The sequence below is a fragment of the Bombina bombina genome, chromosome 7 (assembly GCF_027579735.1).
Source record: "Bombina bombina isolate aBomBom1 chromosome 7, aBomBom1.pri, whole genome shotgun sequence".
NCBI classification, from domain to species: Eukaryota; Metazoa; Chordata; class Amphibia; order Anura; family Bombinatoridae; genus Bombina; species Bombina bombina.
The window spans coordinates 418,287,328-418,310,590 of NC_069505.1; the positions used below are offsets into that span (position 1 = coordinate 418,287,328).

The 23,263-nt window shown below is 46.3% G+C and overlaps 1 protein-coding gene and 1 long non-coding RNA gene across 5 annotated transcripts in view; one reads left to right on the forward strand and one right to left on the reverse strand.

The window, feature by feature from the left end:
- The window catches only part of LOC128666574 (uncharacterized), a 22,968-nt gene extending 6,801 nt beyond the window's left edge, over positions 1–16,167 (forward strand). The window contains exon 2 of the long non-coding RNA XR_008403248.1: positions 15,964–16,167. This is a non-coding gene — a long non-coding RNA (uncharacterized LOC128666574). The remainder of the gene's footprint in view (positions 1–15,963) is intronic.
- PLA2G6 (phospholipase A2 group VI) overlaps positions 1–23,263 on the reverse strand; it is a 195,658-nt gene that overhangs the window by 82,191 nt on the left and 90,204 nt on the right. For all 4 annotated transcript variants that reach the window (XM_053721249.1, XM_053721251.1, XM_053721252.1 and 1 more), the window contains exons 4-7: positions 20,678–20,861; positions 16,234–16,421; positions 15,991–16,087; positions 5,722–5,904 (exon numbers count right to left, since the gene is read on the reverse strand). In XM_053721249.1, coding sequence (XP_053577224.1) covers positions 5,722–5,904; positions 15,991–16,087; positions 16,234–16,421; positions 20,678–20,861 — 652 coding nt within the window. The remainder of the gene's footprint in view (positions 1–5,721; positions 5,905–15,990; positions 16,088–16,233; positions 16,422–20,677; positions 20,862–23,263) is intronic.

A 23,263-nucleotide genomic window follows, 5' to 3' on the forward strand; every position in this document is an offset into this window, starting at 1 on the left:
TGTATGTGCTCTAATACACAGTCTCACCCTGTAACTGTATGTGCTCTAATACACAGTCTCACCCTGTAACAGTATGTGCTCTAATACACAATCTCACCCTGTAACTGTATGTGCTCTAATACACTGTCTCACCCTGTAACTGTATGTGCTCTAATACACAGTCTCACCCTGTAACTGTATGTGCTCTAATACACAGTCTCACCCTGTAACAGTATGTGCTCTAATACACAGTCTCACCCTGTAACTGTATGTGCTCTAATACACAGCCGCACCCTGTAACAGTATGTGCTCTAATACACAGCCGCACCCTGTAACAGTATGTGCTCTAATACACAGTCTCACCCTGTAACAGTATGTGCTCTAATACACTGTCTCACCCTGTAACAGTATGTGCTCTAATACACAGTCTCACCCTATAACTGTATGTGCTCTAATACACAGCCTCACCCTGTAACTGTATGTGCTCTAATACACAGTCTCACCCTGTAACAGTATGTGCTCTAATACACAGTCTCACCCTGTAACTGTATGTGCTCTAATACACAGTCTCACCCTGTAACTGTATGTGCTCTAATACACAGTCTCACCCTGTAACAGTATGTGCTCTAATACACAGTCTCACCCTGTAACTGTATGTGCTCTAATACACAGTCTCACCCTGTAACTGTATGTGTTCTAATACACAGTCTCACCCTGCAACTGTGTGCGCTCGAATACACAGCCTGACCCCACAACTGCGTGTGCTCCAATATAGAGCCTGACCTGACAACTGTGGGTGTGCTTCAATACACAGACTGTCCAACTGTATGTGCTCTAATACACAGCCTGACCCCGCAACTGTGGGTGTGCTTCAATGCACAGACTGTCCAACTGTATGTGCTCTAATACACAGCCTGACCCTGCAACTGTGGGTGTGCTTCAATACACAGACTGTCCAACTGTATGTGCTCTAATACACAGGCTGACCCTGCAACTGTGGGTGTGCTTCAATACACAGACTGTCCAACTGTATGTGCTCTAATACACAGGCTGACCCTGCAACTGTGGGTGTGCTTCAATACACAGACTGTCCAACTGTATGTGCTCTAATACACAGCCTGACCCTGCAACTGTGGGTGTGCTTCAATACACAGAATGTCCAACTGTATGTGCTCTAATACACAGGCTGACCCTGCAACTGTGGGTGTGCTTCAATACACAGACTGTCCAACTGTATGTGCTCTAATACACAGCCTGACCCTGCAACTGTGGGTGTGCTTCAATACACAGACTGTCCAACTGTATGTGCTCTAATACACAGCCTGACCCTGCAACTGTGGGTGTCCTTCAATACACAGACTGTCCAACTGTATGTGCTCTAATACACAGCCTGACCCTGCAACTGTGGGTGTGCTTCAATACACAGACTGTCCAACTGTATGTGCTCTAATACACAGCCTGACCCCGCAACTGTGGGTGTGCTTCAATGCACAGACTGTCCAACTGTATGTGCTCTAATACACAGCCTGACCCTGCAACTGTGGGTGTGCTTCAATACACAGACTGTCCAACTGTATGTGCTCTAATACACAGCCTGACCCTGCAACTGTGGGTGTGCTTCAATACACAGACTGTCCAACTGTATGTGCTCTAATACACAGCCTGACCCTGCAACTGTGGGTGTGCTTCAATACACAGACTGTCCAACTGTATGTGCTCTAATACACAGCCTGACCCCGCAACTGCGTGGGCTCTAATACACAGGCTGACCCTGTAACTGTGTGTGCTCTAATACACAGTCTCACCCTGTAACTGTATGTGCTCTAATACACAGTCTCACCCTGTAACTGTATGTGCTCTAATACACAGTCTCACCCTGTAACTGTATGTGCTCTAATACACAGTCTCACCCTGTAACTGTATGTGCTCTAATACACAGTCTCACCCTGTAACTGTATGTGCTCTAATACACAGTCTCACCCTGTAACTGTATGTGCTCTAATACACTGTCTCACCCTGTAACTGTATGTGCTCTAATACACAGCCTCACCCTGTAACTGTATGTGCTCTAATACACAGTCTCACCCTGTAACTGTATGTGCTCTAATACACAGTCTCACCCTGTAACTGTATGTGCTCTAATACACAGTCTCACCCTGTAACTGTATGTGTTCTAATACACAGTCTAACCCTGCAACTGTGTGCGCTCGAATACACAGACTGACCCTGCAACTATGTGCAGCCTAATACACAGCCTGACCCCACAACTGCGTGTGCTCCAATATAGAGCCTGACCTGACAACTGTGGGTGTGCTTCAATACACAGACTGTCCAACTGTATGTGCTCTAATACACAGCCTGACCCTGCAACTGTGGGTGTGCTTCAATACACAGACTGTCCAACTGTATGTGCTCTAATACACAGGCTGACCCTGCAACTGTGGGTGTGCTTCAATACACAGACTGTCCAACTGTATGTGCTCTAATACACAGGCTGACCCTGCAACTGTGGGTGTGCTTCAATACACAGACTGTCCAACTGTATGTGCTCTAATACACAGGCTGACCCTGCAACTGTGGGTGTGCTTCAATACACAGACTGTCCAACTGTATGTGCTCTAATACACAGCCTGACCCTGCAACTGTGGGTGTCCTTCAATACACAGACTGTCCAACTGTATGTGCTCTAATACACAGCCTGACCCTGCAACTGTGGGTGTGCTTCAATACACAGACTGTCCAACTGTATGTGCTCTAATACACAGCCTGACCCCGCAACTGTGGGTGTGCTTCAATGCACAGACTGTCCAACTGTATGTGCTCTAATACACAGCCTGACCCTGCAACTGTGGGTGTGCTTCAATACACAGACTGTCCAACTGTATGTGCTCTAATACACAGCCTGACCCCGCAACTGCGTGGGCTCTAATACACAGGCTGACCCTGTAACTGTGTGTGCTCTAATACACTGTCTCACCCTGTAACTGTATGTGCTCTAATACACAGTCTCACCCTGTAACTGTATGTGCTCTAATACACAGTCTCACCCTGTAACTGTATGTGCTCTAATACATAGTCTCACCCTGTAACTGTATGTGCTCTAATACACAGCCTGACCCCGCAACTGCGTGGGCTCTAATACACAGGCTGACCCTGCAACTGTGGGTGTGCTTCAATACACAGACTGTCCAACTGTATGTGCTCTAATACACAGCCTGACCCTGCAACTGTGGGTGTGCTTCAATACACAGACTGTCCAACTGTATGTGCTCTAATACACAGCCTGACCCCGCAACTGCGTGGGCTCTAATACACAGGCTGACCCTGTAACTGCGTGGGCTCTAATACACAGTCTCACCCTGTAACTGTATGTGCTCTAATACACAGTCTCACCCTGTAACTGTATGTGCTCTAATACACAGTCTCACCCTGTAACTGTATGTGCTCTAATACACAGTCTCACCCTGTAACTGTATGTGCTCTAATACACAGTCTCACCCTGTAACTGTATGTGCTCTAATACAAAGTCTCACCCTGTAACTGTATGTGCTCTAATACACAGTCTCACCCTGTAACTGTATGTGCTCTAATACACAGTCTCACCCTGTAACTGTATGTGCTCTAATACACAGTCTCACCCTGTAACTGTATGTGCTCTAATACACTGTCTCACCCTGTAACTGTATGTGCTCTAATACACTGTCTCACCCTGTAACTGTATGTGCTCTAATACACAGCCTCACCCTGTAACTGTATGTGCTCTAATACACAGCCGCACCCTGTAACAGTATGTGCTCTAATACACAGCCGCACCCTGTAACTGTATGTGTTCTAATACACAGTCTCACCCTGTAACTGTATGTGTTCTAATACACAGTCTCACCCTGTAACTGTATGTGCTCTAATACACAGTCTCACCCTGTAACTGTATGTGTTCTTATACACAGTCTCACCCTGTAACTGTATGTGTTCTTATACACAGTCTCACCCTGTAACTGTATGTGCTCTAATACACAGTCTCACCCTGTAACTGTATGTGCTCTAATACACAGCCTCACCCTGTAACTGTATGTGTTCTAATACACAGCCTCACCCTGTAACTGTATGTGCTCTAATACACAGTCTCACCCTGTAACTGTATGTGCTCTAATACACAGTCTCACCCTGTAACTGAGTGTGCTCTAATACACAGCCTGTCCTCCCCCCTATCTGAGTGTGCTCTTATACACAGCCTGTCCTCCCCCCTATCCGAGTGTGCTCTTATACACAGCCTGTCCTCCCCCTATCTGAGTGTGCTCCAATACACAGCCTGTCCTCCCCCCTATCTGAGTGTGCTCTTATACACAGCCTGTCCTCCCCCCTATCTGAGTGTGCTCTTATACACAGCCTGTCCTCCCCCCCCATACTGAGTGTGCTCTTATACACAGCCTGTCCTCCCCCCTATCCGAGTGTGCTCTAATACACAGCCTGTCCTCTCCCTATACTGAGTGTGCTCTAATACACAGCCTGTCCTCCCCCCTATCTGAGTGTGCTCTAATACACAGCCTGTCCTCCCCCCTATCTGAGTGTGCTCTTATACACAGCCTGTCCTCCCCCCCATACTGAGTGTGCTCTTATACACAGCCTGTCCTCCCCCTATCCGAGTGTGCTCTTATACACAGCCTGTCCTCCCCCCATACTGAGTGTGCTCTTATACACAGCCTGTCCTCCCCCCTATCTGAGTGTGTTCTAATACACAGCCTGTCCCCCCCCCCATATTGAGTGTGCTCTAATACACAGCCTGTCCTCCCCCCTATCTGAGTGTGCTCTTATACACAGCCAGTCCTCCCCCTATCTGAGTGTGCTCTTATACACAGCCTGTCCTCCCCCCATACTGAGTGTGCTCTTATACACAGCCTGTCCTCCCCCTATCTGAGTGTGCTCTAATACACAGCCTGTCCCCCCCCATACTGAGTGTGCTCTTATATACAGCCTGACCTCCCCCCATACTGAGTGTGCTCTTATACACAGCCTGTCCTCCCCCCATACTGAGTGTGCTCTTATACACAGCCTGTCCTCCCCCCTATCTGAGTGTGCTCTAATACACAGCCTGTCCCGTCCCTCCATACTGAGTGTGCTCTTATACACAGCCTGTCCTCCCCATACTGAGTGTGCTCTTATACACAGCCTGTCCTCCCCCCTATATGAGTGTGCTCTAATACACAGCCTCTCCTCCCCACTATCTGAGTGTGTTCTAATACATAGCCTGTCCTTCCCCCCTATCTGAGTGTGCTCTTATACACAACCTGTCCCCCCCATACTGAGTGTTCTCTTATACACAGCCTGTCCTCCCCCCATACTGAGTGTGCTCTTATACACAGCCTGTCCTCCCCCCTATCTGAGTGTGCTCTAATACACAGCCTGTCCCCCCTATACTGAGTGTGCTCTTATACACAGCCTGTCCCCCCCATACTGAGTGTGCTCTTATACACAGCCTGTCCTCCCCCCTATCTGAGTGTGCTCTAATACACAGCCTCTCCTCCCCACTATCTGAGTGTGTTCTAATACATAGCCTGTCCTTCCCCCCTATCTGAGTGTGTTCTAATACACAGCCTGTCCTCCACCCTATCTGAGTGTGCTCTAATACATAGCCTGTCCTCCCCCATACTGAGTGTGCTCTAATACACAGCCTGTCCTCCCCCTATCTATCTGAGTGTGCTCTCATACACAGCCTTTTGATGAGTGTACAAACCACACACATACCTTCATGGCGAGGTGCAGCGGCGTGTTCCCGTGCTCGCCCTTGGTGTTGGGATCTGCACCATGAGTCAGGAGCACCATAGCGCACTCAAACCTATCTCTTTTCACCATGATATGAAGAGGGGTCTCTGCAGTTTTACTGAGCGAATTCACATTACAGCCATGTTCAATCAGCAGGAGCGCCATCTGTGGGGAGACAGACTTATGACAGACGCGCCCAACCCTGGTACATTGCACCATCATGTGGCCTCAAGACTGGCAGCAATTAGATACAAGGCACCTAAAGGGCATGAGCCGATTCCTCTGTAGGATTTGCATATTGAAAGTGGGAGCTATAAAAGCACATGCACCCACCAGGTCACTGCACATGCAACAGACCCCCGTATACAGATGTAATACATACCGCCCCCTGAGCGTTTATTAAAGAAACAGGAAACACAAATGCTTTCTTTCATGATTCAAACAGAGCATGTGAGTTTATACAACTTTGCATTTCACATTTCTTTTTTTATCAAATTTGCTTATATTCTCTTGGTATCTTTTGTTGAAGGAGCAGCAATGCACTACTGGGAGCTAGCTGTACACATTAGGTGAGCCATATATGTGCAGTCACCAATCACCAGCTAGCTCCTAGAAGTAAATTGGAAAGTTGTTTAAATCCCAAATGAAACATTTTGGGTTTCATGTCCCTTTAAGGGTACCCAACTGCTCAGGACACATACAGATATGTAGATGTAATAGAAGGATTGGCGCATTAGGGGCATTTACATGCACAGTTTATATTGGCAAATAATTACCACTTTACAAACATTTGTGTACAAAATAAATCAGCACAGTTTACAAGGTTTTACAAATCAAAGATACACCCCTTGAAAAGCCTGTGGGAAATGAATGCATGTCCCTGGCCTGCTTAGCCAATTCAGGGCAGATGTGAATGGGTTTGTGCTCTTTGTTAACTAACCCCTGTGTAGCATGTTGCGGGTTTAGATAGATGTAATCATATTTAAAGGGACAGGGATATTAAACACCTCTTGCTTTTGAGGAACAATTGTGCTTCTGCACTGCTCCCTATAGAGGCTAAAAAAGCAGATTCTGTGAGTTTTTAAAATGCTGCAAAGTTGCCTAAACTAGCTGTTTGATTTACAGCATTTGCAGGTCACAGAATTTGCTTTTTGGCATCTTTAGGGAGCGTGGCACAAAACACTATTAAGTGTTTAACCCCAATATTTATCTTTTGTTGAAAAGCAGGGAGGTAAGCTCAGGAGCGTGCACGTGCCAGGAGCACTATATGGCAGCAGTTCTGCAAGAATGTGATCCATTTGCAAGAGCACTAGATGGCAGCATTATTTAATAATAGAACTAAATTGGAAACTTTGTTAAAATTGTATTCTCTGTCTGAATCACAAAAGAATATTTTTGGGTTTCATATCCCAAAATGTTTACGTATAAAGGAGGTGCTGCAACCTCAGTAGATGGATTGGAACAAACTGAAGTATTTTACAGCAAGAGCCGGTGACACAAATAATGACTGTATAACACAATGTTTTATTTTTATTAAAGGGACAGTCAATACCAGCATTTTTGTGGTTTAAAAAGATAGATAATCCCTTTATTACCCATTCCCCAGTTTTACATAACCAACACTGTTGTATTAATACATTTATTACCTCTGTTATTACCTTGTATCTAAGCCTCTGCAGACTGCCCCTTATCTCAGTTATATTAATATACTTTTTACCTCTGCTATTACCTTGTATCTAAGCCTCTGCAGACTGCCCCTTATCTCAGTTATATTAATATACTTTTTACCTCTGCTATTACCTTGTATCTAAGCCTCTGCAGACTGCCCCTTATCTCGGTTATATTAATATACTTTTTACCTCTGTGATTACCTTGTATCTAAGCCTCTGCAGACTGCTCCTTATCTCAGTTATATTAATATACGTTTTACCTCTGTGATTACCTTGTATCTAAGCCTCTGCAGACTGCCCCTTATCTCAGTTATATTAATATACTTTTTACCTCTGATTACCTTGTATCTAAGCCTCTGCAGACTGCTCCTTATCTCAGTTATATTAATATACGTTTTACCTCTGATTACCTTGTATCTAAGCTTCTGCAGACTGCCCCTTATCTCAGTTATATATTTTTTTCTCCAAATACCATGTTTATTTTCAAAAATAAAAATATACATTGTAGAAGTCGCAGCTTCTCGTATACAAAAGTCGTCATTTTTAATATACATAAACAGTAAGCATACAATAAGGAAATATACTTTGTGGGAATGGTGTACAACCTCCCAACCCTACTGGAAAATTGTATACTTGGGAAAGACAGAAAAAGCAAGAAAGAAAGATAGGGAGAGTGGAAAAGAAGAAAGAAGATAAAATGAAAGACGCTGCTTTACACTGCATTATGACGTAGTATTTTCGTCACTCTTAATTTTTAAGGAATGACTCTGCCCATGCCATCAGAAAGTATTACATGAGCTGGAATTTGATTTCTATCTAGGACATCCTGCCTTTTAAAACAAAACTTTAATGTCTCAGGTAACCCTCCCACATGCCCATCATCTCAGCAAATGTGTCAATTTTAGCATTTTTAATGTAGTAGTACTGCTAAATTTTAAGTAACTCCGTTACTTTTAACTGCCACATCATTAGAGAGGGAACCTCCTTTGATTTCCAGTTTCTGGCCAAAAGATATCTTGCACTATTTGTCATTATGTAAAATAATTTAATGCGATATTTAAGTTTGATTTTGGGTGGTCTATTTATATTGTAGGGTCTAGTGGTAGTTGAGTTTCTAATATATACTCTATTTCCCCGACGATACCTCTCCAGAAATTCTGGATTGCGTTGCACCACCACCACATATGGGCAAGATTACCATGCCCGTGACCACATCTCCAGCACCGCTTGGACTTGTTATTGTACAGACAGTTTAATTTGACCGGGAATAGGTACCATCTATGTAAATCTTATCTCAGTTATATTAATATACTTTTTATTTCTGTGATTACCTTGTGCCTAAGCCTCTGCACACTGCTCCCTTATCTCAGTTATATTAATAACATAATTTATGCTTACCTGATAAATTTATTTCTCTTGTGGTGTATCCAGTCCACTGATCATCCATTACTTGTGGGATATTCTCATTCCCAACAGGAAGCTGCAAGAGGACCACCCACAGCAGAGCTGTCTATATAGCTCCTCCTCTCCCTGCCACCTCCAGTCCTTCGACCGAAGACAAGCAAGAGAAAGGGGAAACCATAGGGTTCAGTGGTGACTGAAGTTTAAAAATAAAATATACCTGCCATAAAATGACAGGGCGGGCCGTGGACTGGATACACCACAAGAGAAATACATTTATCAGGTAAGCATAAATTATGTTTTCTCTTGTAAGGTGTATCCAGTCCACGGATCATCCATTACTTGTGGGATACCAATACCAAAGCTATAGGACACGGATGAAGGGAGGGACAAGGCAGGTACCACTGCCTGCAAAACCTCTCTCCCAAAAATAGCCTCCGAAGAAGCAAAAGTATCAAATTTATAGAACTTTGAAAAAGTATGAAGCGAAGACCAAGTCGCCGCCTTACAAATCTGTTCAACAGAAGCCTCATTCTTAAAAGCCCATGTGGAAGCTACCGCTCTAGTAGAATGAGCTGTAATCCTTTCAGGAGGCTGCTGGCCAGCAGTCTCACAAGCTAAGCGTATTATACTCCTTAGCCAAAACGAAAGAGAAGTTGCCGAAGCCTTTTGGCCTCTCCTCTGTCCAGAGTAGACAACAAACAATGCAGATGTTTGACGAAAATCTTTAGTAGCTTGTAAATAAAACTTTAAAGCACGAACCACGTCAAGATTGTGTAATAGACGTTCCTTCTTTGAAGAAGGATTAGGACACAGTGACGGAACAACAATCTCCTGATTGATATTCTTATTAGATACCACCTTAGGTAAAAACCCAGGTTTGGTACGCAAAACTACCTTATCTGCATGGAAGATCAGATAAGGGGAATAACACTGTAAGGCAGATAACTCAGAAACTCTACAAGCCGAGGAGATAGCTACCAAAAACAGAACTTTCCAAGATAAAAGCATGATATCTATGGAATGCAAGGGTTCAAACGGAACCCCTTGAAGAACTTTAAGAACTAAATTTAAACTCCATGGCGGAGCAACAGGTTTAAACACAGGCTTGATTCTAACTAAAGCCTGAAAAAATGCCTGAACGTCTGGAACATCCGCCAGACGCTTGTGCAAAAGAATAGACAAAGCAGAAATCTGTCCCTTTAAGGAACTCGCTGACAAACCCTTCTTCAATCCATCTTGGAGAAAAGACAATATCCTAGGAATCCTGACCTTACTCCATGAGTAACCCTTGGATTCACACCAATGAAGATATTTACACCATATCTTATGATAGATTTTCCTGGTGACAGGCTTCCATGCCTGAATTAAGGTATCAATGACTGACTCGGAGAAGCCACGCTTTGATAAAATCAAGCGTTCAATCTCCAGGCAGTCAGTCGCAGAGAAATTAGATTTGGATGGTTGAAAGGACCCTGAAGTAGAAGGTCCTGTCTTAGAGGCAGAGTCCATGGTGGAAAGGATGACATGTCCACCAGATCTGCATACAAAGTCCTGCGTGGCCACACAGGTGCTATCAAAATCACTGATGCTCTCTCCTGCTTGATCTTGGCAATCAGACGAGGGAGCAGAGGAAACGGTGGAAACTCATAAGCCAGGTTGAAGGACCAAGGCGCTGCTAGAGCATCTATCAGCGCTGCCTTGGGATCCCTGGACCTGGACCCGTAACAAGGAAGCTTGGCGTTCTGGCGAGACGCCATGAGATCTAGTTCTGGTTTGCCCCAACGTTGAATCAACTGTGCAAACACCTCCGGATGGAGCTCCCACTCCCCCGGATGAAAGGTCTGTCGACTTAGAAAATCCGCCTCCCAGTTCTCTACTCCTGGGATATGGATAGCTGATAGGTGGCAAGAGTGAATCTCTGCCCAACGAATTATCTTTGAAACCTCCAACATCACTAGGGAACTCCTTGTTCCCCCTTGATGGTTGATGTAAGCTACAGTCATGATGTTGTCCGACTGAAATCTGATGAACCTCATTGTCGCTAGCTGAGGCCAAGCCTGAAGAGCATTGAATACCGCTCTTAGTTCCAGAATGTTTATCGGGAGGAGAACCTCCTCCTGAGTCCACGATCCCTGAGCCTTCAGGGAGTTCCAGACTGCCCCCCAGCCCAGAAGGCTGGCATCTGTAGTTACTATTGTCCAATCTGGCCTGCGAAAGGTCATACCTTTGGACAGATGGACCTGAGATAGCCACCAGAGAAGAGAATCCCTGGTCTCTTGATCCAGATTTAGTTGAGGGGACAAATCTGTGTAATCCCCATTCCACTGACTGAGCATGCAGAGTTGCAGCGGTCTGAGATGTAGGCGGGCAAACGGAACTATGTCCATTGCTGCTACCATTAAGCCGATTACTTCCATACACTGAGCCACCGAAGGGCGAGAAGTAAAATAAAGAACACGGCAAGAATTTAGAAGTTTTGATAACCTGGCCTCTGTCAGGTAAATCCTCATTTCTACAGAATATATCAGAGTTCCCAGAAAGGAAACTCTTGTGAGAGGGGATAGAGAACCCTTCTTTTCGTTCACCTTCCACCCATGCGACCTCAGGAATGCCAGAACAATGTCCGTATGAGACTTGGCAATTTGGAAATTTGACGCCTGTATCAGAATGTCGTCTAAGTAAGGGGCTACTGCTATGCCCCCCGGCCTTAGGACCGCCAGAAGTGACCCCAGAACCTTCATAAAGATTCTTGGAGCTGTAGCTAACCCAAAGGGAAGAGCCACAAACTGGTAATGCCTGTCTAGGAAGGCAAACCTGAGAAACCGATGATGATCTTTGTGTATCGGAATGTGAAGATAAGCATTCTTTAAGTCCACAGTAGTCATGTATTGACCCTCCTGGATCATAGGTAGGATGGTTCGAATAGTCTCCATCTTGAATGATGGGACCCTGAGAAATTTGTTTAGGATCTTGAGATCTAATATTGGTCTGAAGGTTCCCTCTTTTTTGGGAACCACAAATAGATTTGAATAGAAACCTTGACCCTGTTCCTCCTTTGGAACTGGGTATATCACTCCCATACTTGGCCAATCCTTCATGCGGTCTTAGAGGCAGAATCAGGTTTCTTGGCTTGCTTACCTTTGTTCCAAGTCTGGTTAGGTCTCCAGACCGGCTTGGACTGGGCAAAATTTCCCTCTTGTTTTGTATTAGAGGAAGATGATGCCGCACTCGTCTTAAAGTTTCGAAAGGCACGAAAATTAGTTTGTTTGGTCCTTAACTTGTTAGACCTATCCTGAGGAAGGGCATGACCTTTTCCTCCAGTAATATCAGAAATGATCTCCTTCAATCCAGGCCCGAATAGGGTCTGCCCCTTGAAGGGAATATTAAGAAGCTTAGACTTTGAAGTAACGTCAGCTGACCATGATTTAAGCCATAGCGCCCTACGCGCCTGAATAGCAAAACCAGAATTCTTAGCCGTTAGTTTAGTTAAATGAACAATGGCATCAGAAACAAATGAATTGGCTAGCTTAAGTGCTCTAAGCTTGTCAAGTATATCATCCAATGGGGTCTCTACCTGTAAGGCCTCTTCCAGAGACTCAAACCAGAAGGCCGCAGCAGCAGTGACCGGGGCAATGCATGCAAGAGGCTGTAGAATAAAACCTTGTTAAATAAACATTTTCTTAAGGTAACCCTCTAACTTTTTATCCATTGGATCTAAGAAAGCACAACTGTCCTCGACAGGGATAGTAGTACGCTTAGCTAGAGAAGAAACTGCTCCCTCCACCTTAGGGACCGTTTGTCATATTTACAAGACATGGCGGGAGTGTGGCAGAATCTATGGGAAACATTTTCTTAAAGACAGGAGGGGGAGAAAAACGGAACACCTGGTCTATCCCATTCCTTAGTAATAATCTCTGAAAACCTTTTAGGTATTGGAAAAACATCAGTGTAAACAGGCACTGCATAGTATTTATCCAATCTGCACATTTTCTCTGGCACTGCAATGGTGTCACAGTCATTCAGAGTAGCTAAAACCTCCCTGAGCAACACGCGGAGGTGTTCAAGCTTAAAGTTAAATGTTGACATATCAGAATCAGGTTGAAGCATCTTCCCTGAGTCAGAAAAATCACCCACAGAAAGAAGCTCTCCTTTCTCAGCTTCTGCATATTGTGAGGGGGTATCAGACATAACTACTAAAGCGTCAGAGTGCTCTGTATTCCTTCTAACACCAGAGCTGTCTTGCTTTCCGCGTAACCCAGGTAGTCTGGATAATACCGCTGAAAGGGTATTATCCATGACTGCCGCCATGTCTTGTAAAGTAAATGCCATGGGCGCGCTAGATGTACTTGGCGCCTCTTGAGCGGGAGTCCCTTGAGCGGGAGTTAAAGGTTCTGACACGTGAGGCGAGTTAGTCAGCATAACTTCCCCCTTGTCAGTTTCCTCTGGTGATAAATCTTTTAAAAAGACAGAATATGGTCTTTATAACTTAAAGTGAAATCAGTACATTTGGTACACATTCTAAGAGGGGGTTCCACCATGGCTTCTAAACATAATGAACAAGGAGTTTCCTCTATGTCAGACATGTTTAAACAGACTAGCAAAGAGACCAGCAAGCTTGGAAAACACTTTAATGAAAGTAAACAAGCAAAAAATAAAAACGGTACTGTGCCTTTAAGAAAAATAAAAAAGGTCAGAATTTGAAAAACAGTGATAAAAAGCAGTAAATCAAACAAAATTTTTACAGTGTGTATAATAGGCTAACAGAGCATTGCACCCACCTGCAAATGGATGATTAACCCCTTAGTTTCAAAAACAGATCAAAAAAACGAAATAAACGTTTTTTTAACAGTCACAACAAACTGCCACAGCTCTGCTGTGGCCCTACCTTCCCATACAATTGACTTTGGAAAGCACAAAAACCCTTCAGAGAGGTCCTAAGCATTCAGGGGACTCCTTCAGGGAAACTGGATGTCTCAGGCTACAAAATCGAATGCGCATTTAGGCGCGAAATTAGGCCCCTCCCACTTATGTATTCACAGTGAGAGGCCAAACAAAACTATCCCTAGGCAAAAATTAGCCAGCCATGTGGAAAAAAACTAAGCCCCAATAAAGTTTTATCACCAATATGCATATAAAAAACGTTTAAGCACTTCCAGCAAACTTTTTATATGTCAGAAATGTGAAAAATAATAAGAGTATTACCTCTAACAGCAAGCATGATACTAGTTGTTAAATCACTGTAATCAGGCTTACCTCAGATAAATCCGGTATTAACAGCATTTTCTAGCATTTACATTTCTCTAGAAAAATTTAAACTGCACATACCTCATAGCAGGAAACCCTGCACGCCATTCCCCAAGCTGAAGTTACCTCTCTCTTCAGTTATGTGTGAGAACGGCAATGGATCTTAGTTACAACCTGCTAAGATCATTAAAGACCACAGGCAGACTCTTCTTCTGATTTCTGCCTGAGGCTAAAATAGTACAGCTCCGGTACCATTTGAAAATAACAAACTTTTGAATGAAGATAAACTAAATAAAAACACCACATCTCTAGCTACTTCCTTTCTTGTTGAGAGCTGCAAGAGAATGACTGGAGGTGGCAGGGAGAGGAGGAGCTATATAGACAACTCTGCTGTGGGTGGTCCTTTTGCAGCTTCCTGTTGGGAAGGAGAATATCCCACAAGTAATGGATGATCCGTGGACTGGATACACCTTACAAGAGAAATACTGTTTACCTCTGTGATTACCTTGTATCTAAGCCTCTGCAAACTGCCCCCTTATCTCAATTCTTTTGAGACTTGCATTTTAGCCAATCAGTGCTCACTCCTAGGTCACTTCACGTGCATGAGCTCAATGTTATCTATATGAAACACATGAACTAATGCCCTCTAGTCAAAATGCATTCAGATTAGGGCACTCTTCAAGGTCTAAGGAATTAGCATATAAACCTCCTAGGTTTAGCTTTCAACAAAGAATACCAGAAGAACAAAGCAAAATTGGTGAAAAAATAAATTGGGAAGTTGTTTCATGATTTAAACAGGGCATGTAATTTAAAAGTTTTTTTGGACTTGGCTGTCCCTTTAATTAAACATTTAATTGGAGGGTTATGTGTTGAGTGTAAACATTAACTATAGGAGCTGATATAGAACCAATAGGAGATGGGAGCTGTTCTGTAATTAGTCACAGAAGGGGTTATTAAGCACCTAGAAAGGAATATTAGGGGCACATGGGAGGGTAATGTTAGGCACTTAGGAGGGGATATATGAGACACATGTGACGGGTAATGTGTGGCACCTAGGAGGGAATATTTGAGACACATGTGATGGGTAATGTGTGGCACCTAGGAGGGAATATTTGAGACACATGTGATGGGTAATGTGTGGCACCTAGGAGGGAATATTTGAGACACATGTGATGGGTAATGTGTGGCACCTAGGAGGGAATATTTGAGGCACATGTGAGGGGTAGCGCTGGACAATTAGGAGAGGATATATGAGGCACATGTGAGGGGTAGCACTGGGCACTTAGGAGAGGATATATGAGGCACATGTGAGGGGTAACGCTGGGCACCTAAGAGGGAATATATGAGGCACATGTGAGGGGTAGCGCTGGTCACCTAGGAGGGGATATATGAGGCACGTGAAAGGTAGCGCTGTGCACCTAGGAGGGAATATATGAGGCACATGTGAGAGGTAGCGCTGGGCACCTAAGAGGGAATATATGAGGCACATGTGAGGGGTAGCACTGGGCACCTAGGAGGGAATATATGAGGCACATGTGAGGTGTAGCGCTGGGCACCTAGGAGGGAATATATGAGGCACATGTGAGGGGTAGCGCTGGGCACCTAGGAGGGGATATATGAGGAACATGTGAGGGGTAGCGTTGGGCACCTAGGAGGGGATATATGAGGCACATGTGAGAGGTAGCGCTGTGCACCTAGGAGGGAATATATGAGGCACATGTGAGAGGTAGCGCTGGGCACCTAAGAGGGAATATATGAGGCACATGTGAGGGGTAGCGCTGGGCACCTAGGAGGGAATATATGAGGCATGTGGGAGAAATAAGGTGGGGGCACCTAGAAGCAGACATATTGAGCACTTAAGAGTGGCATTTGCTTATTTCCTCCTGATCTCATTTGCTTACTACAGATCACAGTGTCCCTCTGGCCCCCTCACCTCTGCTGTCTTTGCCCAGTGCAGCGGTGTTGCACAATACCGTGGGTCCTCTACACGAGACTGGCTTGCAGTAAAATCCAAGATGGCTTCTGCGCACCTACAAGAAACACAAGGAATGATAGAATCAGTGTCTCGCTCCCTTACTATTGCCTTACAAATAAAATAACACCCGTTTCATTCTCATGTATAGTATTAGAGGTAGGTGACATATACATGTACCCACCACAGTGCTAATACACTTACCCCTTCTGTGAGTACTTCATAGCTGTGTGGATGGGGTATCCTTCCCTGCCAATAGTGTCAGCTCGAGCATGGCAGCGCAAGAGTGCCAGGGCAGACTCTGCCTTCCCCATGCGGCAGGCCACATGCAGGGGAGTCTCTCCGCGGCCACTTAGGTGGTTAATGCCCACAGAAGGCACAGAACAGAGGATCTAGGGAGTCAAGAAACCTGTTGGTTACAGGACTATGAAACAACAGCAATAAAAGAAACAAAGCAGGAGTCGCAGAGCAGGGGGCACAGGGAGTCACAGAGCAGGATAATCAGTTAAGCACAGAGCAGGAGACACAGAGCAGGGGGCACCGGGAGTCACACAGAGCAGGGGGCACCGGGAGTCACACAGAGCAGGAGTCACACAGAGCAGGAGGCACAGGGATTCACAGAGCAGGGGGCACAAGGAGTCACAGAGCAGGGGGCACACGGAGTCACAGAGCAGGATAATCCGGTAAGCACAGAGCAGGGGACACAAGGAGTCAAAGAGCAGGGGGCACAGGGAGTCACAGAGCAGGATAATCAGGGAGTCACAGAGCAGGATAATCAGGTAAGCACAGAGCAGGGGGCGCAAGGAGTCAAAGAGCAGGGGGCGCAAGGAGTCAAAGAGCAGGGGGCGCAAGGAGTCAAAGAGCAGGGGGCGCAAGGAGTCAAAGAGCAGGGGGCACAGGGAGTCAAAGAGCAGGGCGCACAGGGAGTCACAGAGCAGGGGGCACAGGGAGTCACAGAGCAGGGGGCACAGGGAGTCACAGAGCAGGATAATCAGGCAAACACAGAGCAGGGGGCACAGGGAGTCACAGAGCAGGATAATCAGGGAGTCACAGAGCAGGATAATCAGGTAAGCACAGAGCAGGGGGCGCAAGGAGTCAAAGAGCAGGGGGCGCAAGGAGTCAAAGAGCAGGGGGCGCAAGGAGTCAAAGAGCAGGGGGCGCAAGGAGTCAAAGAGCAGGGGGCACAGGGAGTCAAAGAGCAGGGCGCACAGGGAGTCACAGAGCAGGGGGCACAGGGAGTCACAGAGCAGGGGGCACAGGGAGTCACAGAGCAGGATAATCAGGCAAACACAGAGCAGGGGGCACAGGGAGTCACAGAGCAGGAAGCACAGGGAGTCAAAGAGCAGGGGGCAAAGGGAGTCACAGAGCAGGGGGCACAGGGAGTCACAGAGCAGGGGGCAAAGGGAGTCACAGAGCAGGGGGCACAGGGAGTCACAGAGCAGGATAATCAGGTAAACACAGAGCAGGGGGCACAGGGAGTCACAGAGCAGGAAGCACAGGGAGTCACAGAGCAGGGGGCACAAGGAGTCACAGAGCAGGGGGCACAAGGAGTCACAGAGCAGGGGGCACAAGGAGTCACAGAGCAGGGGGCACAAGGAGTCACAGAGCAGGGGGCACAAGGAGTCACAGAGCAGGGGGCACAAGGAGTCACAGAGCAGGGGGCACAAGGAGTCACAGAGCAGGGGGCACAAGGAGTCACAGAGCAGGGGGCACAAGGAGTCACAGAGCAGGGGGCACAAGGAGTCACAGGGAGTCAGAGCAGGGAGCACAGATCAGGAGACAGAGCAGGGGGCACAGAGAGGACAGAGCAGGATAATCAGGTAAGCACAGAGCAGGGGGCACAGGAAGACACAGAGCAGGATAATCAGGTAAGCACTGAGCAGGGGGCACAAGGAGTCAAAGAGCAGGGGGCACAGGGAGTCACAGAGCAGGATAATCAGGTAAGCACAGAGCAGGGGGCACAGGGAGTCACAGAGCAGGAGGCACAGGGAGTCAAAGAGCAGGAGGCACAGGGAGTCAAAGAGCAGGAGGCACAGGGAGTCAAAGAGCAGGAGGCACAGGGAGTCAAAGAGCAGGAGGCACAGGGAGTCAAAGAGCAGGAGGCACAGGGAGTCAAAGAGCAGGAGGCACAGGGAGTCAAAGAGCAGGAGGCACAGGGAGTCAAAGAGCAGGGGGCACAGGGAGTCAAAGAGCAGGGGGCACAGGGAGTCAAAGAGCAGGGGGCACAGGGAGTCAAAGAGCAGGGGGCACAGGGAGTCAAAGAGCAGGAGGCACAGAGCAGGGGGCACAGGGAGTCACAGATAGGGTTGCCACCCGTCCCTTAAAATACAGAATACTTATAAGTTACACATGCTGCAGGGTGTGCAGGGAGGAATATAAATAGTACTGTACAGAAACACAATACATGTTCCTCCCTGCACACCCTGCAGCATGTGTAACTCATAAGTATCCAAGAAAACATGGCTGAGGTGGCAACCCTAGTCACAGAGCAGGGGGCACAGGGAGTCACAGAGCAGGATAATCAGGTAAGCACAGAGCGGGGAACAAGGAGTCAAAGAGCAGGGGGCACAGGGAGACACAGAGCAGGATAATCAGGTAAGCACAGAGCAGGGGGCACAGGGAGTCACAGAGCAGGATAATCAGGTAAGCACAGAGCAGGGGGCACAGGGAGTCACAGAGCAGGATAATCAGGTAAGCACAGAGCAGGGGGCACAGGGAGTCACAGAGCAAGATGCACAGGGAGTCAAAGAGCAGGGGGCACAGGGAGTCAAAGAGCAGGGGGCACAGGGAGTCAAAGAGCAGGGGGCACAGGGAGTCAAAGAGCAGGGGGCACAGGGAGTCAAAGAGCAGGGGGCACAGGGAGTCAAAGAGCAGGAGGCACAAAGCAGGAGGGCACAGAGGACAGAGCAGGATAATCAGGTAAGCACAGAGCAGGGGGCACAGAGCAGGAGGCACAGAGCAGGATAATCAGGTAAGCACAGAGCAGGGGGCACAGAGAGGACAGAGCAGGATAATTAGGTAAGCACAGAGCAGGAGGCACAGAGCAGGGGGCACAGAGAGGACAGAGCAGGATAATCAGGTAAGCACAGAGCAGGGGGCACAGAGAGGACAGAGCAGGATAATCAGGTAAGCACAGAGCAGGGGGCACAGAGCAGGATAATAAGGTAAGCACAGAGCAGGGGGTACAGAGCAGGGGGCAAAAGTAGTCACAGAGCAGGAAAATCAGGAAAGCACAGAGCAGGGGGCACAGGGAGTCACAGAGCAGGATAATCAGGTAAGCACAGAGCAGGGGGCACAGAGAGCACAGAGCAGGATAATCAGGTAAGCACAGAGCAGGGGGCACAGGTAAGCACAGAGCAGGGGGCACAGGGAGTCACAGAGCAGGGTAATCAGGTAAGCACAGAGCAGGGGGCACAAGGAGTCACAGAGCAGGATAATCAGGTAAGCACAGAGCAGGGGGCACAGGGAGCACAGAGCAGGGGGCACAGAGCAGGGGGCACAGGGAGTCACAGAGCAGGATAATCAGGTAAGCACAGAGCAGGGGGCACAGGGAGTCACAGAGCAGGATTATCAGGTAAGCACAGAGCAGGGGGCACAGGGAGTCACAGAGCAGGATAATAAGGTAAGCACAGAGCAGGGGGCACAGGGAGTCACAGAGCAGGATAATCAGGTAAGCACAGAGCAGGGGGCACAGGGAGTTACAGAGCAGGATAATCAGGTAAGAACAGAGCAGGGGGCACAAGTAGTCACAGAGCAGGAAAATCAGATAAGCACAAAGCAGGGGGCACAGAGCAGGAGGCACAGAGTAGGATAGAGCAGGATAGAGCAGGATAATCAGGTAAGCACAGAGCAGGAGGCACAGAGTAGGATAATCAGGTAAGCACAGAGCAGGGGGCACAGGGAGTCACAGAGCAGGGGGCACAGGGAGTCACAGAGCAGGATAATCAGGTAAGCACAGAGCAGGGAGGCACAGAGAGCACAGAGCAAGATAATCAGGTAAGCACAGAGCAGGGGGCACAGAGCAGGATAATCAGGTAAGCACAGAGCAGGATAATCAGGGAAGCACAGAGCAGGATAATCAGGGAAGCACAGAGCAGGATAATCAGGGAAGCACAGAGCAGGATAATCAGGGAAGCACAGAGCAGGATAATCAGGGAAGCACAGAGCAGGGGGCACAGAGGACAGAGCAGGATAATCAGGTAAGCACAGAGCAGGGGGCACAGAGCAGGAGGCACAGAGCAGGATAATCAGGTAAGCACAGAGCAGGGGGCACAGAGAGGACAGAGCAGGATAATTAGGTAAGCACAGAGCAGGAGGCACAGAGCAGGGGGCACAGAGAGGACAGAGCAGGATAATCAGGTAAGCACAGAGCAGGGGGCACAGAGAGGACAGAGCAGGATAATCAGGTAAGCACAGAGCAGGGGGCACAGAGCAGGATAATAAGGTAAGCACAGAGCAGGGGGTACAGAGCAGGGGGCAAAAGTAGTCACAGAGCAGGATAATCAGGTAAGCACAGAGCAGGGGGCACAGAGAGCACAGAGCAGGATAATCAGGTAAGCACAGAGCAGGGGGCACAGAGAGCACAGAGCAGGATAATCAGGTAAGCACAGGAAACTGGGGGACACAAACAGTTCATGTCCCTCTGCACCTCTATGACTTTCGGGTTGTTCTGCTGGGCTGCATGGTGGAAGACGGTTTCTCCATTACTGTCAGGTATGTCTTGCCGTGCCTGGCACTCCTCTACCAGCTCCTGCAAACAGCCGATATCCCCTTTCCTACAAGCCAGGTGCAGCGGGGTGCTTCCCCCATCACACTCTGTGCTGTTCACACTCCTGGGGAGATACACAGAGCAGATTCACATTAACCCAACAAACTGGAATAATTATAAAGTATCTGGTGATGATGATGAGGAACTGTATGGATTGATATAATGCACACATATAATGATAAGTATCAGTAGGCTGATGATCAATTAACATGCAGCTCTGTATAGTTATACAAGGTATCACTACACTGATAATGCTGTACTGTAGAGTGCTGAGTATATCATATATTGCTGAATTATATCTGTACAGTGCTGAGTATATCATATATTGCGGAATCATATCTGTACAGTGCTGAGTATATCATATATTGCTGAATCATATCTGTACAGTGCTGTAGTATAATAGTAGGCTAAAGTGATCTAATATATTATTATTTTCAATGTTTGTTGCACAGATAATCGTTAAATCAATTTATGCTAAATTATGCAATTAAAAGGGACATTAAACACTAAATAAACGTTAGATAGAACGATGCATTCAAAGTAAAGATTAGTCTGAGAATAACCTGTAGATGTATTTTTTTAATGTTTCATTAGTTCATTAACTGTGATTAAATGACATGGAAGCTCTGGGCTGTAGAAGGGGAAAAGTATAATAGTATTTATGAATGCCACATTTATAGGAAAAAAAATAACCTTAAAGGGACACTAAACCCAATTTTTTTCTTTCATGATTCAGATAGAGCATGCAATTGTAAGCAACTTTCTAATTTACTTCTATTATCAATTTTTCTTCATTCTCTTGCTATCTTTATTTGAAAAAGGCATCTAAGCTAAGGAGCCAGCCAATTTTTGGTTCAGACCATGGACAGCACATTAGATTGGTTCTGTCCAATCAGCAAGGACAACCCAGGTTGTTCACCAAAAATGGGCCGGCATCTAAACTTACATTCTTGCTTTTCAAATAAAGATACCAAGAGAATGAAGAAAATTTGATAATAGAAGTTAATAGGAAAGTTGCATGCTTTGTCTGAATCATGAAAGAAAACATTTGGGTTCAGTGTCCCTTAAAATAGTGACAAAATAAGTGTAAAGCTTTAGTGTCTACAAAACAATGGGAGCTGCCATGTTGTAACTTAGGTTACGTTCTCTGCTGTGGCCAATCAGGAACAGTTATAAATAGGTCACTAGAGTGTGCAGCCTATGGCTGTGCGGAATATAACAGTGTTCTGCACTTCCATCTAACAGGAACTGAAAAGATCACAATTTCAGAATGGAATTACAGGAAAAGGGGAAAAAATAAAAAGTAAATTTATGCTTACCTGATAAATTGATTTCTTCTATGATACGACGAGTCCACGGATTCATCCTTTACTTGTGGGATATTATCCTCATGCTAACAGGAAGTGGCAAAGAGCACCACAGCAGAGCTGTCTATATAGCTCCTCCCTTGACTCCACCCCCCAGTCATTCGACCGAAGGTATAGGAAGAAAAAGGAGAAACTAAAAGGTGCAGAGGTGACTGAAGTTTTAAATCAAAAAAATATAATTTATGCTTACCTGATAAATTCATTTCTCCTGTAGTGTAGTCAGGCCACGGGTCATCCATTACTTATGGGATTATAACTCCTCCCTAACAGGAAGTGCAAGAGGATCACCCAAGCAGAGCTGCTATATAGCTCCTCCCCTCTACGTCATATCCAGTCATTCGACCGAAACCATACGAGAAAGGAGAAACTATAGGGTGCAGTGGTGACTGGAGTTTAATTAAAATTTAGACCTGCCGTAAAAAACAGGGCGGGCCGTGGACTGACTACACTACAGGAGAAATGAATTTATCAGGTAAGCATAAATTATATTTTCTCCTGTTAAGTGTAGTCAGTCCACGGGTCATCCATTACTTATGGGATACCAATACCAAAGCTAAAAGTACACGGATGACGGGAGGGACAGGCAGGATCTTTACACAGAAGGAACCACTGCCTGTAGAACCTTTCTCCCAAAAACAGCCTCCGAAGAAGCAAAAGTGTCAAATTTGTAAAATTTTGAAAAAGTGTGAAGTGAAGACCAAGTTGCAGCCTTGCAAATCTGTTCAACAGAGGCCTCATTCTTAAAGGCCCAAGTGGAAGCCACAGCTCTAGTAGAATGAGCTGTAATCCTTTCAGGAGGCTGCTGTCCAGCAGTCTCATAGGCTAAACGTATTATGCTACGAAGCCAAAAAGAGAGAGAGGTAGCCGAAGCTTTTTGACCTCTCCTCTGTCTCCAGAATAAACGACAAACAGGGAAGAAGTTTGACGAAAATCTTTAGTTGCCTGCAAATAAAATTTCAGGGCACGGACGACGTCCAGATTTTGCAAAAGTCGTTCCTTCTTTGAAGAAGGGTTAGGGCACAATGATGGAACAACAATCTCTTAATTGATATTCTTGTTAGTGACTACCTTAGGTAAGAACCCAGGTTTAGTACGCAGA